General features: G+C 40.9%; 1 protein-coding gene across 6 annotated transcripts in view; it reads right to left on the bottom strand.

The window, feature by feature from the left end:
- LOC117542502 (glutamate receptor ionotropic, NMDA 2B) overlaps positions 1–16,081 on the bottom strand; it is a 221,566-nt gene that overhangs the window by 25,512 nt on the left and 179,973 nt on the right. For all 6 annotated transcript variants that reach the window (XM_034210217.1, XM_034210216.1, XM_034210211.1 and 3 more), the window contains exons 11-15: positions 11,846–11,999; positions 9,804–9,929; positions 3,161–3,390; positions 1,837–1,997; positions 435–622 (exon numbers count right to left, since the gene is read on the bottom strand). In XM_034210217.1, coding sequence (XP_034066108.1) covers positions 435–622; positions 1,837–1,997; positions 3,161–3,390; positions 9,804–9,929; positions 11,846–11,999 — 859 coding nt within the window. The remainder of the gene's footprint in view (positions 1–434; positions 623–1,836; positions 1,998–3,160; positions 3,391–9,803; positions 9,930–11,845; positions 12,000–16,081) is intronic.

The following is a 16,081-nucleotide window of genomic DNA, read 5'->3' on the forward strand; positions in this document are numbered from 1 at the left end:
CTTTAGTTTGAATGTGTGTTTGGTGGCGTGATCATTATTATTTAGAGTCATATTATTTACAGCCTATTGATTTGAACACGATCCGTGTATCCATCATTTCCTGGTCTTCTCTAAAGAAGAGGGACCAATGAAAACGTTGTCATGTTGCCGTTGTTCAGCATGGAAACATTCATTAGCTAACAATGACATTATTGTTCTATTAATATAAAGGGAGGTCAGGTACTCTTTAAAACAGCTGCTAGTTATGGGTACTTTTTACTGAAGTACATTTCAAAGCCTCTTTACTTTGACTTGAGTAAAGAAGTTTAGTCTGTACTTCTACTTTTACCAGAGTATTTTTAAACACGAGTATCTGTACTTCTTCTTGAGTAAAGGATGTGTGTACTTTTGCCATCTCTAACGGCAACCAATATTTTTTAATAAAACAGGCTCACCGTCTCCAAAGAGCATCAGGATGGCCAGGTCGACGTGCCTCTTCCAAAGCGACTCCTTCTGGATGGCGATGCCGTACCCCGTGGTGGCGAAGATGTATCCGCTGCCGATGGTCACCAGCTTACAGCCCTCATCCCGACCGGCCATGTAGTTCAGCACGGCCGCGTCGTAAATGAAAGCGTCTAGTTTGCTAATGAAAAGCAGAGAGAGAGAGAGAGGGAGGGAGAGAAAGAGAGAGGTAGGTTACAATTAATTAGCACTGAGGAGTCACACATCGCGGCTACAACAGTCCAATTAACCTGCTAAACAGCACTAAGCTGCTGATAAGCGTAATAGACTTCCTCTGCGTTTGCCAAAGGCATGAGCTGGCACACAGACCGGGAGAAAAGCAACGCTTGATGGAAAGTGAAGAGGGGGAGGAGAAGTTATATTGGAGATGTTCAGAAAAAGAAATAACATGTTTTACAAGAAACTAGGAAGAAAGCTGACTTTAGCATTGATGGAAATTAGCTAATTACTAAAGCTGGCATCAATTATCTCTCCTCCTTTTGAGATGAATGTGTTTTTATGCCTGGTCCTTGTTTATAAAAATGTATAATAATAATAATTTAAAATAATAATAATAACCAAAAAGTTATAAAACATAGTTATTATTTAATACATAATTGTATTATATTATTTTTTAAATTATTTCCATCACAAATATTAAATAAAATAAAATGTATTGCAATTATTTTTGCTGAAACTTTAATTGGAGAAATTATAAAAAAAGTATTAATTATTATTTTCATTATCATTGGTAAATATTATTTAATGATTATGGTATGTCGAATACACTTTGTAGGTCAGGGATTCATTCAAAATGGTATTTTTAACACATACTTATCTATTAACCAAATATTGCACTTTGTATAACTTAAGATTGGAAAATTAAAATCATATTATAATTCAAATTAATCAAATGTTTTCTTACGTAAATGTAAAACATCATTTTTATTTAAAGTGCATGTTTCAACATAATTAACTCCGGACAGAAGACATTTCAATATGCCTGAAGCATTTCGGGAGGCTGTGGCTCAGTGAGTAAGTGCGCTGATCTTCGAATCAGATAGCAAGTTCGAGTCCCACTGCAGTCAGCATGTCGTTGTGTCCCTGGGCAAGACACTTCACCCCAAATTGCTCCACAGTATTGTGTAAGTAAGTATAACTAAGTCGCTTTGGATAAAAGCGTCTAACAAGTGACATGTAATGTAATGTCATTTACCTATCAATACATCTATCTCCAAATGATAGTCACCACTTTGTTAAAGAGTGACTTTAGTTTCAAACCTTATTTAAAATCAAAATCTCAAAATCTGCTTTTACAAATGAAACTCAAAGCCTCGTCAGTGTGTGGTTTCTCACCCGGCCTTCAGACTCCCCAGAGCTTCGTTGACGTTCTTCTGATGAAACTTGGTCATGTATGCGTGCATCTCCGGATAGTTGTTCCTGATGTTCCTCTCCGTGCTGCCGTTTGGGACGGTGCCGAACCGGAACGGAGGCGAGAAGTCGTTTGGACTCTGGAACTAAAGGAGGAAAACGAAGCGTGGTCAATTAAAGTTAAAGGACGACGTGAAGACCAGGGTTAGGCTTTTATTTGGGGTCACATTATATTAAAAGTACAGTTTTGCAAATAATATATTTTTAGAGACCCGAAAATGAAAAATTAAATACTGAACAAAATTAGTAAAATTGAATAAAAATGAAAAAGTACATAGGGGTTGTTTGAAATGACAAATATTTACACATGTACACTCTAACACAGTGATTATCAAATGAGGGTACGCGGACCCCTAGGGGTACGTTGGGGTACTGTATGGGGGTACGTGAGATTTAAAAAAATTAAAAAAAGTTAATTAAAAAAATACCATGCATGATTACAAAAATAATCTTAGTACAATAAATTAAATAGAAAACACAATTTTATATAAAATATTCCTAGAACCACCAAGGTGCTCCTCATATAAACATGTCAAATTTGTGTATTGTATTTTATAGTTTTGCATAATATATCATTTTGTTCATTGGTTTGTTAAACAGATATTACTTCAGTTGAAAAACTCCTTGGAAAAATCAGTTTAATTTTTTTTCCGTTATGTTGTTTTTTTCATGCATAAAATGAAAATATCCTTAGTTTGTTGTAATGCATGCATGACGGAGTTAATACATCACACACTGAGGGAACATCACTATATTGGAATTATTTGTATAGGCTTTTTCGATCAAAAATGTTCGGGGTCGGTCAGGGGGTACATGACTGAAAAAAGTTAGAGAAGCACTGCTCTAACATATAGAATGTCATTTAGCAGTCAAATACATACTGTAGATGCAACAGTGCACATTTCAACCAGACTGAATGAAAGAAAACAACTAAAGAAATAAATGGAACACAGAGTAAATTAGATAAGTATACACGTTCTCGTAATAGACACAAAAACATGAACAATAAAAACATAACAATTATTCTGATCAATTTGTTGTATTATGTTATGATCGCTGTAGTGTCTGATTGGTAATCTTACACCTTATGTTTTCTTTTAACCAGGAACACTTAACTAACATGTTTTGTAGCCTGACCTTCCTCTTTCTGTATGCTGGACCATGTGAGCTATGTACCATGTATGTTCATACATTTAAATAAACACACAAAGCAAACGACAAACAAAAAGACAAAATATATCCGTGTTACCTTTTTGTCGGAGAGGCCGGTCACCTGGTCCACGTACTCCTCCTGGATCATGAAGGCGGCCAGGTTGGCAGTGTAGGAGGCGAGGAAGATGACGGCGAAGAAGGCCCACACTGACACCATGATCTTACTGGTGGTGCCTTTGGGGTTCTGCACGGGCACGGAGTTGTTGAACACGAGACCCCACAGCAGCCAGATGGCCTTACCGATGGTGAAGGACGGACCGTGAGGCTCTGAGAGAAGAAACAAAGACACGGTTTAAGAAGACGTGACGGAACAAATCGCTTTCAGACCAGAGCGAGAGAAACGCAGTTGGTCTGGTTTTACCGTTGGGTCTTTAGCTGATTCTGTTTGGAACCTGTTGATGTGTCTTCTTTCCAAACAACTCTGCCATGCCACTCAATTCCAGCACCAGACACTTTTTACGCTGCTATGGACAATCTTGCACTAATGTACATTCCCAAAGATATTGAAGTGGATATATTGATTGTTCTGTTTTTATCTTAATGTGTGCATATGTATGAATGTTTCAGTTGATAGGATATACATATTTTATACATATTTGTATACATTTTTGTATTCGGGATTGTGGGAAACGGTATTTCCATCTCTCTGTCTGTCTGTACACACAAACTGAAAGATTGACTTTGACTTTGATGTCATTCATTGTTAACGCTTGCTCAGAGTGTGAAATGTTGACTGCTTAGCGTTGTCTCAAATCGCTCATGGCGGCTGAACCCTGAGAGGAAGTGATGATCACCACTGTTAGTTAGCTGGTTAGCTAGCTAGAGTTAGCTATTGTTAACGGTGGGAAATCATCACATACTAATCAACTAACCGCGATAAAGGCAACAGTGGCTTATTTTCGACACAAGAATAGTGGTAAGATAACCACAGAAATGTGTATAGTGCTGTGTCCTAGAGCAACAGCATTCTCATATGGTATTGCAACTTCTGTTACGTAGGCAAGATGGCCGTCGTTGAGTGTGAGAAGTGTTAAAGAGATTAGCAAAAAACCTGAGCGTTTTGCAGTCATTCGTGTCCCCATCAGGAGGGATTTTAATAACTTTGTGAACACTAAACTTCTGTTTTAGTGCCAAAATCAGGTAACATTTGTCAGATACTTTGGTTTATGAACATCACGGCAGAACTAATGACATTCCCAGTAGCCTTAGCTTTATTTTAGGTCCCATTTAGCACACGTTAGCATGCTAACAAGCTAAACATCATCATGGTTGCATCTTTGTGTGCATGTTAGCATTTAGCACAGCCTCACAGAGCTGCTGGCATTGCTTCAGACTCTTGTAATTTGAAGTCACTTACATCAGGATATCACCAAAGTGTTATAATAGATCTTTTGGGGATAAATTAGAGAATGTATTGTTCAATTCATCTCGGAGCTGGCAGAAGACGGTTTTGTTCCAGCCATTATTCTGTGATCAGCAGTTGGTTCATAATGTTTGTGTGGGTGTGTGTGAGCGTGAGAGAGAGAACGTGTGTGTGCGAGTGTGTGTGGGTGTGTATTGTTGCATGGAGCTTTTGTTAACGGACAAACCGACTCTATCGTGCCAAAAAAAATCTTCCTTTGTGAAGTTTGCAAAAGAGAAAAGTTGGTTAAATGAATCGGGCAGCGACTTTTACAAATCTGCAGTCGGGCCATTGATACTTTTTTTTCAGTTTTGAATCCTTTGAGTCCAAGACTTCGATCTGCACTCTTCATGATACCAAACTCCCAGCGCGCAACGAGCAGATACAACGAGAAAATAACAGCTTTAGGGAGGAGTACATCTTCTCCAGAAAATGATGAAGGGTGAAGAAAAAGAAGCCATTGTCTAAATATAGCCACATCAGAGAGAGAGTTGTGGGAAGACATTGATTTTTTGTTTTTTGTTGTTTCTTATCTTTCTGGCTTGGGGCGGGGAGATCTAACACAAAGCTAGCCTCTTGCTGTCAGAGCCGGCGACACGTGAATTTGGGAAATATGGAAATTAATGCAAATGCATTTCAACACACCTGTACTGTACATGATTTAAAAAGAGAGCAGCATGGAGGAGGAGGAGGAGGAGAGGATGAAGTCACGGGTCAGTGAGGACGGCTGGTCTATATGTGGAGGCGGCCCGCAGTGCGATTGTGCGTCTTTGTGCACAGAAAGACAATTTGTACATCTGCAGTGGAGATGTTACAGACAGGAAGCGTTTACCTGCAGAGCTGCTGGTTTGCAGCGGTGGAAAGACGATTCTCTACTTATTTAAAGGTCCCCTATTATACTGTTTTTCATCAATATATCACAGGTCTCAGATATATCCAGAGCCTGTCTCTGATTGGCTGAAACACCAAGCAGATCATTGCAGCATTACCCATAATCCCCTCTGTTTCAGCCCTGTTTCAAAAGTGCTGATTCTCTGTCTGTTACTTTAGATGAAAATAAGGAGCCCCTCCCCACGCCCCTCTGAGAGAGATTTGGTTACAAAGAACACAATGGTGCTCTAGGAGGAGATTCAGGTGATAAGGGGGGGGGGGGGGGTTACCTTGGTTGCTGATTGGCTAATGGTTACACAAGACAAAACATCGTTATGACATCATAAAGTGGCCAAAATCTGATCAGCTCATTTTCAGACAGGTTTTTATAGAAATGGATCAGGACAAAAAGAGAGAGAATCTTTGTTCCTGAAACTTTCAGAGTCTCTTTACACAGAGGGGACACATGTTGATGTAGAAGAGACATGAAGAAGAGGGGACACATGTTGATGTAGAAGAGACATGAAGAAGAGGGGACACATGTTGATGTAGAAGAGACATGAAGAAGAGGGGACACGTGTTGATGTAGAAGAGACATGAAGAAGAGGGGACACGTGTTGATGTAGAAGAGACATGAAGAAGAGGGGACACATGTTGATGTAGAGGAGACATGGAGAAGAGGGGACACATGTTGATGTAGAAGAGACATGGAGAAGAGGGGACACATGTTGATGTAGAGGAGACATGGAGAAGAGGGGACACATGTTGATGTAGAAGAGACATGAAGAAGAGGGGACACATGTTGATGTAGAAGAGACATGGAGAAGAGGGGACACATGTTGATGTAGAAGAGACATGAAGAAGAGGGGACACATGTTGATGTAGAGGAGACATGGAGAAGAGGGGACACATGTTGATGTAGAAGAGACATGAAGAAGAGGGGACACGTGTTGATGTAGAAGAGACATGAAGAAGAGGGGACACGTGTTGATGTAGAAGAGACATGAAGAAGAGGGGACACATGTTGATGTAGAGGAGACATGGAGAAGAGGGGACACATGTTGATGTAGAAGAGACATGGAGAAGAGGGGACACATGTTGATGTAGAGGAGACATGGAGAAGAGGGGACACATGTTGATGTAGAAGAGACATGGAGAAGAGGGGACACATGTTGATGTAGAGGAGACATGGAGAAGAGGGGACACATGTTGATGTAGAAGAGACATGGAGAAGAGGGGACACATGTTGATGTAGAAGAGACATGAAGAAGAGGGGACACATGTTGATGTAGAGGAGACATGGAGAAGAGGGGACACATGTTGATGTAGAAGAGACATGAAGAAGAGGGGACACATGTTGATGTAGAGGAGACATGGAGAAGAGGGGACACATGTTGATGTAGAAGAGACATGGAGAAGAGGGGACACATGTTGATGTAGAGGAGACATGGAGAAGAGGGGACACATGTTGATGTAGAAGAGACATGGAGAAGAGGGGACACATGTTGATGTAGAAGAGACATGAAGAAGAGGGGACACATGTTGATGTAGAGGAGACATGGAGAAGAGGGGACACATGTTGATGTAGAAGAGACATGAAGAAGAGGGGACACGTGTTTGATGTAGAAGAGACATGAAGAAGAGGGGACACGTGTTGATGTAGAAGAGACATGAAGAAGAGGGGACACATGTTGATGTAAAAGAGACATGAAGAAGAGGGGACACATGTTGATGTAGAAGAGACATGAAGAAGAGGGGACACATGTTGATGTAGAAGAGACATGAAGAAGAGGGGACACATGTTGATGTAGAAGAGACATGAAGAAGAGGGGACACATGTTGATGTAGAAGAGACACGAAGAAGAGGGGACACATGTTGATGTAGAAGAGACATGAAGAAGAGGGGACACATGTTGATGTAGAAGAGACATGAAGAAGAGGGGACACATGTTGATGTAGAAGAGACATGGAGAAGAGGGGACACATGTTGATGTAGAAGAGACATGAAGAAGAGGGGACATATGTTGATGTAGAAGAGACATGGAGAAGAGGGGACACATGGTGATGAAGAAGAGACATGACGAAGAGGGGACACGTGTTGATGTAGAAGAGACATGAAAAAGAGGGGACACGTGTTGATGTAGAAGAGACATGAAGAAGAGGGGACACATGTTGATGTAGAAGAGACATGAAGAAGAGGGGACACATGTTGATGTAGAAGAGACATGGAGAAGAGGGGACACGTGTTGATGTAGAAGAGACATGAAGAAGAGGGGACACATGTTGATGTAGAAGAGACATGGAGAAGAGGGGACACATGTTGATGTAGAAGAGACATGAAGAAGAGGGGACACATGTTGATGTAGAGGAGACATGGAGAAGAGGGGACACATGTTGATGTAGAAGAGACATGAAGAAGAGGGGACACGTGTTGATGTAGAAGAGACATGAAGAAGAGGGGACACGTGTTGATGTAGAAGAGACATGAAGAAGAGGGGACACATGTTGATGTAAAAGAGACATGAAGAAGAGGGGACACATGTTGATGTAGAAGAGACATGAAGAAGAGGGGACACATGTTGATGTAGAAGAGACATGAAGAAGAGGGGACACATGTTGATGTAGAAGAGACATGAAGAAGAGGGGACACATGTTGATGTAGAAGAGACACGAAGAAGAGGGGACACATGTTGATGTAGAAGAGACATGAAGAAGAGGGGACACATGTTGATGTAGAAGAGACATGAAGAAGAGGGGACACATGTTGATGTAGAAGAGACATGGAGAAGAGGGGACACATGTTGATGTAGAAGAGACATGAAGAAGAGGGGACATATGTTGATGTAGAAGAGACATGGAGAAGAGGGGACACATGGTGATGAAGAAGAGACATGACGAAGAGGGGACACGTGTTGATGTAGAAGAGACATGAAAAAGAGGGGACACGTGTTGATGTAGAAGAGACATGAAGAAGAGGGGACACATGTTGATGTAGAAGAGACATGAAGAAGAGGGGACACATGTTGATGTAGAAGAGACATGGAGAAGAGGGGACACGTGTTTATGTAGAAGAGACATGAAGAAGAGGGGACACATGTTGATGTAGAAGAGACATGAAGAAGAGGGGACACATGTTGATGTAGAAGAGACATGGAGAAGTGGGGACACATGTTGATGAGATGCCTGTGAGATGTGCATCGCCATCACGCAGAGTATTTTACGCACACCCGGCCACAGTTTACATCTGTGCACAGTTGTAGTGCCAAAAGGGACTGACAGTGGACATGAGCTTGTAAAAAATGCATTTCTAAGGCCGTGTTAACTGACCATGTTGTTTTTCCTTCTTAAACATTGGCAGCGCTACACATGGAATAATAAGCGGGAGCGGTGTCGCAACGTCTCAACCTGTAATGAATCCATTAATAATTGGTTAATTAATCAAATTCGCCATTAATCATAATATTATAAAAGATGAATTTACTTGGCCTGTAAACATATATTTTGCACTCTTTGCATTAGAGCTGTTGCCTCTCAGTGTGCAACTTAAACTTATTATTACTGGCTGGTTCTTAGTTTGACAATTTATACTGTGAGTAATAATGTTACTCCTGTATCTTCTACCACACTACATTCTACATGTTACACTTCATTGATTTTATAAATACTGCTGCTGCTACTTCTTCTACTGGAACGTGTACTTGGTAAATTGTAATAATTTTGAATTGAAATGTTAAATATTATGTGCATGCCTCTCATCTAAGAGTGTTTGTTGTCTCTATCTTACTTTTGCTAGACGAAATTCTGATTCTGAGATGATGGTGTCGAATGAAAGGAAACTAAATAAATCCATGTGTGCGACCGTCACCCGCCCTGGACTACCGGCCGGTCTGTGATTCTCCAGAACACACAGATGGCAGTCCGCCCATCTGAAGATTAACCTTTGCTTTCCTTTGTTCCGTTTCAACAATATGCCTTGGCAGATACACTCACTTTTTCAGCTGGCTGTCATGTAGATAATGTGGAAAGCTTTACCTGCCTACTTCCTGCTAAACACATTGATTTCAGAGTGCTTAAAAGTCTAACTTTAACTCTAAAGTACGTCACTTTTAGCACATGTTGCAAATGCATAATTTCCCTGGTGAATTCAACCTGAGCGTGCCCTCCATCTGCTGCTAAAAAAACAACCGGTGAGCGAGGGTGGAGGCAGCAGAGCTGGAAGAGAGAATGTCTGCATGTATTTACATCTATATCCTCAAACATATGCATCCTCCCAACATGTGTCTGTGTGTGTGTGTGTGTGTGTGTGTGTGTGTGTGTGTGTGTGTGTGTGTGTGTGTGTGTGTGTGTGTGTGTGTGTGTGTGTGTGTGTGTGTGTGTGTGTGTGTGTGTGTGTGTTGTAGACTCTCACCTCTGCCGTCAGCCAGACAGTGGTTGTAGCCCACGGGGCTGAAGTACTCGAATATAAACACAGCCATTGCTGACACCAGCAACAGCATCACGAACATCATCACCCACACATCCGCACTGAAGGGCTCTGGAGGGCGAGAGGAGGAGGGAGGAAGGGAGGGAAGGAGGGAAGGAGGGAAGAAGAGAGGAGGGGAAAAGGAGGAAGAAGAAGAAGGGGAAGAGACGATGGAGGGAGGAAGAGGGAGAAAAGGCGAGGGCGTCAGAGAACAGGAAGCGAGGGAGGGAGAGGGCAAGAGAGATATGTAAATTGAGGAAGAGAAAGAGAGAAATGGAGTAGGAGTGGGAGATATGAGAGGGCAGGGAGCGAGAGGCAGAATAAATAAACAGTTAGCATCATTATCATGCACTCCAGTCTGCCTCCTCGTCACACACATGCATTAAAACTTGGCTGTAATCACTAAATCACTTTTAGTTCAACTTCCGAAGGTGTAAAAATGCACGAGGACCTAAAGCGACCCACAGGATTGCATATGGCTCTGCAGTCTGTCAGCAGCGAGACAACAGTTACATCAAACTCAAACAATGGCAAAACTAAATCCCCAAAGTTTTGCATATATCACAAATTGCCGTTAAACAAAATGATGTACGTGGACGAAACAAGATTTTTCGGGGGGTATTTAATGTACAATTTGATTTAATTCAATCCCCTTATATTGTCATTTTACATTTAGGTACTGTTCACACCTCTTTATAAGTAATTATGCTGAGTTTATTTGTTGGAAATGACCGTCTATTCTATATAAAATGTATATTTTTGTATCCATTATTGTATTTATGTTAATAATTCTCTTTATGGGAGTATGATACAACACAATGTAAAAACATAGAAGGCTGCCAACATGTCTTCCTGTATTATAGTGGGCCTTATGGTCACTATACGTGCCAGCAAACTTTTTTCAGTAATGTAACCCATTTGAAACATTTTCTCAGCCAAGTACCCCCTGACCGACCCCGGACATTTTTGACAGAAAAAGCCTATATAAATAATTACAATATCTTTTTGATTTATTAACTCCTTAATGCATGAATTACAACAAACTAAGGATATTTTCATCTTTATGCATGAAAAATTAGTTTTTCAATATGTTTAAAGGTGGGGTAGGTAATTTTGGAGAAACCAGCTCGAGTGCGCTAGAATTTGGAAATACACAGCCGGAAAAAATCTGCCACTTCCTTATAAAGCCCCTCCTCCAACACACACGAACGCGCACATGACCAATGAGGGCACGAGATAAGTTTGTGCACAGATGGAAGGCTGACAGGCAGGTAGGCCATCCAGTTACTTTAGCCGGGCTGGCTCAGATGATTGGTCGTGCTTTTTACAGCGCCACGGCTTCCAGAGACGAATTTTTTTTATGGATTTTTTGTCAAAGCACTTAATATATTCATTGCTATCGGGATGTTAAGAGCATTCCATGGAATATAACAACAAGTGTATCTCGAGCCGGTTTCTCAAACTTACCTACCCCACCTTTAATATCGATATTATAACGATAATGTTTGCCAGTGGATGAATGTCGATCAAGTATTGTATTTAAAGATTAGATTATATTAGATTCCTTTTATTGTCACTACACAGAGTTCAGCGAAATTCCAAGCATTCCCGATGGTGCAATCACACAAAACAGACAGTACAAGTATAATTTTGACAATACAAGCTAAAAACTTTTAATATATAATATATAAAGTGACTATAAATTGGACCTATGATACATTTAACAGTACGATTACAAAACAATACAACATTAAAGAGGACATATTAAGCAAATTGTTCCTAGCATCTTCTAAAAAGACGACAAGACTCAGCGTTTTTTTTTTTTTAAATACAATGATCTCTTTAGGATAATGTTGCTACTACGCAATTATTCTTGTTTTAATTTAATTTCAAGTTTGTGTAAGGTATGGCAACTATGTTGTTTAAAAGAATTAAACATTTATAAAACGTTTTTTTTTTTTTTAAATACAATGATCTGTGCTCCTTACCTAAGAAGGCGGAGGGCGACACGGTGCCGTTGCTCCTGGAGACCATGACGCTGATGCCCGTCTCGATGAAGGGGACGGAGAAGTCGATGACCTCCGACCTCTCCTCGTTGATCGTCAAGGAGCCGACGGCCATGTGAGCGTTCTTCAACACCACCTAGAGAGGGGAGGATGGAAAACAGGAAGCGTCCGTTATTCAAACATCGTTCCTCCATTTAATAAAATATGTCCTTAAAACCTTTCGTCTGGGTTAAATGTGTTGCTTGCTTTAAAAACAAAACAAGATGAGTGTTATATCGTATACCCAATGAAAATATCTTAACAACTTTAAGGGGAAACCTGGAGACTTTCAAAATATATGGTGTGGTTTCTAAGGTTCAAGGTTCAAAGGTTTTATTGTCATAAAGCTACAGTGTAGAAATGGCAATTCAATTCTTCTGATCTGAGCTCCTCCAACAACGCAACATATATAATAAAATATAAAATACAAAGTAGTGCACAAAAGGTATATTGATATATATTGAGATTCAACAATATAACTCTACTTTTATATTCAATTTTGGCATTTATCAAACATGTGAGTCAGATATATCTCTCATTTAATTGGTCATTGTTTCTTTTCTTTTGTTTTTATTACCTTGTGATGATAACTAAATGTACGCGCAAGAAGGCCTGTGATCAGTTCACCGCCTGTTGGAGCCACAATGCTTCTTTATCATTTGTTCATTATTTATATTATTATGATTATTTGTTCACACCGCACACATTTAATGGCCATGTGGTTGTACTTGAGTTATTTTTTGTTTTATTTCCTTTATTAAACATTGTGAAACTTAAAGTGGACCTATCATGCTATATTGGAAACGTATATTGTAGGGCCATACCTATACAAAACATGTCTGTGAAGTGTTTTTTTCAAAATACCAAACAGATCAACCATTGTAGCCATGCCTCATACTGCTCACACCCCTCTTTTGAAGCCCTGTTAGAGAAACGGGGATTTTGGGTCCTTGGCTTTAAAAAAAAAAAAAAAAGGAGGCGGAGCTAATGCCTGATCAGAATTCTACCGGAGATAAAGTTAAATTCTGTTGTGATAAAATGCCATCCTGTTTAAACCACATCAAAGATTATTTCTGAAACAGTATGGAGCTCAAATGCTTTTTCTCTTGCAGGTTTATCACAAGGTGAGTTCCTTTTTTATTTCCTGCTTTTTAAACACATGTGCTTTCCAGTACAGGTTAGCTCTGAGTGTTAGCGAGGCTTGCTAATGTAAACAAAGACGAGATTACGTCCACAACACGTCAGGCATTGTTTCTGATAGCAATTTTCTGTGGGTCCGCTGCCGATTTGACATCAGATCGGCAGCAAATCTGTATCCGCTCGTTGTACCCCTGTTTTTAAAAGATGTGGGTACGGAGGAAAAGAGAGAGGGTTTTATTTTCTGACGCTGCGTGAGTTCCCCGACGCACCGAGGACACATATTTATGTATAAAAGAAATCACAAAGTGCATTTTGCTTGATAGATCCCCTTTAACTTTGGTACAGCCTCTATCTTGGGACGCGTCAAAGTGATGAGGGGTAAAACTAAGAACATTAACTAACTAATTGGGAGTTTACTCGCTATACTGCCTTTACGAAATACATTTTCAGGATAAAGATAGACTACGAAAGTGTGTAAAACCAGCATTAAAACACAAGCATGAACATGATATATCACATCCTTCAGCTAATGTTAAGGTGATGTGCTGAAAGTCTTTCTAAATCCAGATGAGAAAATGTGAAATGGACAAAGGTGGACGTTGTTACTGCAGTCCCAGCGTTTTAAATGTCATCGTGCAAACATTTGAACAAATAGCTTTTTACCATTTTATGGTGGACTCTGCTCTTATATCACTGGGTGAATGAATAAATGTGACTGGGCCTCTTTCGGCAATCTAATATGAAGAGTAAATATTAGGTTACAGTGTCAGCTCTTATAATCCAGGAGCAATATCTTCTGTCTAGACACATCGCTTTACACTGACACACACAACCCATTGCGGAGGAGCAGTTTTTCAACCGTGCAAAAACTATTGTTCAGAGTAGAGGGGAAAGCTAACGTCCGGTCCGCTAACATGCATGAAGCTGCAGCAGCAGATGAATGCACTCTCTGTGTTAGCTGTCAAAAGGTATTTTTGGGAAATGTAGGAAATCAAATTTGACAAAATATCAGAACGGACAGGTTTGAAGGAAAGTGGATGCATTAAAAAAGCGGAGAGGCAAAGTGAGCAAAGTGAAGAAACATGAACATGGAGATAGGGGGGGGGGGGAAGGGGGCTGAAGGAGTTCTTGTAGGACTGGATGGTCACTGGTTTAAATCCCAGTACGGAGCACAAAAGAAAAAACATGTAATAACATTATTTGTAATAAATAAAATAATGCTGTTTGGACAGATGGGATTTAAAAAGAATCACACCATTATCTTTTGAATCTATATTTTTATTTAAGACCCCGGCACACGAGGACGAAAACGGCTAAACGCATAGGATTAACGCAAACAAGCTTCCGTCCACACGCAATAGTTATCCGGATAGTGTATGCCCACACGAGACCGCTCCGTTTAGCTCCAACCGCTGGAGAAGCTGCAGTACATATGCAGGAGCCTGTACGTGGCGCTGTAACTTCCTCCACAAAAGCAGCGAAGAAGCATGGTTGTCATGGTTGCCCTTCTGTTTATTCTCCGCGGTGGGGACCGAGGGAATCGGGCAGAGTTTTTCGCCAGTCAACGTGTATTAAAGTTTAAACCTTCCGACAAAATTATAAAAATGCCGGTCAAAGGTGTTCTTTGTTATTTATTGACCTTTAAAACAAATTAATAACGACTCTATATAATATAATAATAAAAATACACGGAGCCTCTCTTTTTCCACCCTCTCTTTGGACAGCGTCAGTGTCTGTCTCATGCAGCAGCTGATCCAGTAATGAGTGACCCGGCCGACAGTAAAAAATAAACATATTTATAACTAGTTTAGGTAGTTTGAGAGGTGTCTCCGTCCTGTCAGATTAGACTTCTCTCGCGTTTATGTCCATATCGAGAGAAAGATAAATAATCTGAATTCAGTGTGCAGTTTACTTTGACGCGGGGGTGAGCAGCAGAGGTGGGGAGAGGCGGGGCTATTGCGCAATCATTATCAGAAAATGATCGCTGAAGCTGCAGTCCATATCCACAAAAGCAGCGAGTAAGATCCCCCCCGGATGTGTAAGTCTGCTGTAGATGTTGCACAAAGAACTGTAGCATGGTCAGTAGCGTCCGGAGCACGATAGCAACTCTGCGATCCGCCATTGTTGTTGTTGTTATTGGTGGCGAAACACATCAGCAATGGCGCGGGGTAAGCGGAGGTGAGCAGAAGAGGTGGGGAGAGGCGGGGCTATTGCTATTGCGCAATCACTATCAGAAAATGTTCGTATAGGGCGCACACACGGAGCCGTTTGACCCCCCAGAGCGTTGCGTATGCCGTTCTATCCACCTTGGGACCCGTTATCGTTTCCTCAGTCGTTTAGTGCCGTATTCGGTCGTCCTCGTATGGCCGAATGGTCTATGACACTAAACAGTAACGCAAACGGCCGTTTTCGTCCTCGTGTGGCCGGGGCATAAGAGAATGGTGTAAAAATAAATGTTTTTTTCTGTTAAAGGTCCCATGTCATGCTTTTCTGGTTATTACCCGTCCCCTTGTGTGTTATGAAGGTTTTCTGCATGTAAACGGTCTGCAGAGTCACAAACCCTCAAAGTACACCCTGTAGCGAGTAAAACTCTAACACAGAAAAGACCTCCCCAAAACGCCTCGTTGGAGATTTCTCATTTTCCATTGTTTACTTCCTGGGTACTGTGACGTGTGAATACCCAGAGGCCACACCCTCTGCCAGCATTTCACGAAACAAAGCTTCCCAAAACCTTTCAGCGATTCATGCCGGATATGTACAGCGTAGGGCACTGAAGAATGATGCTGTTCCTACTTTGTTTGGACCAGCGGGAGATTCGGGTACACAACCTGTAAGTATTCATTGTTGTTTGTGTATTTATGATGTTTAAAACAAACAAGGTATCTACCACGACTATTTAAATGGTAAACGTTTTTCGGACTACTAAGTTGGGATCGCGGAGAAATGCTCTCCGCAGACCCATTCTCACAGCGTTATCAACCTTTTTCTTACTCAATATTAAGCCACACTTATTGTTTTTACTTCGGCTGTGAGTGTTTG

This window comes from Gymnodraco acuticeps, unplaced genomic scaffold, assembly GCF_902827175.1.
Source record: "Gymnodraco acuticeps unplaced genomic scaffold, fGymAcu1.1, whole genome shotgun sequence".
Classification (NCBI taxonomy): domain Eukaryota; kingdom Metazoa; phylum Chordata; class Actinopteri; order Perciformes; family Bathydraconidae; genus Gymnodraco; species Gymnodraco acuticeps.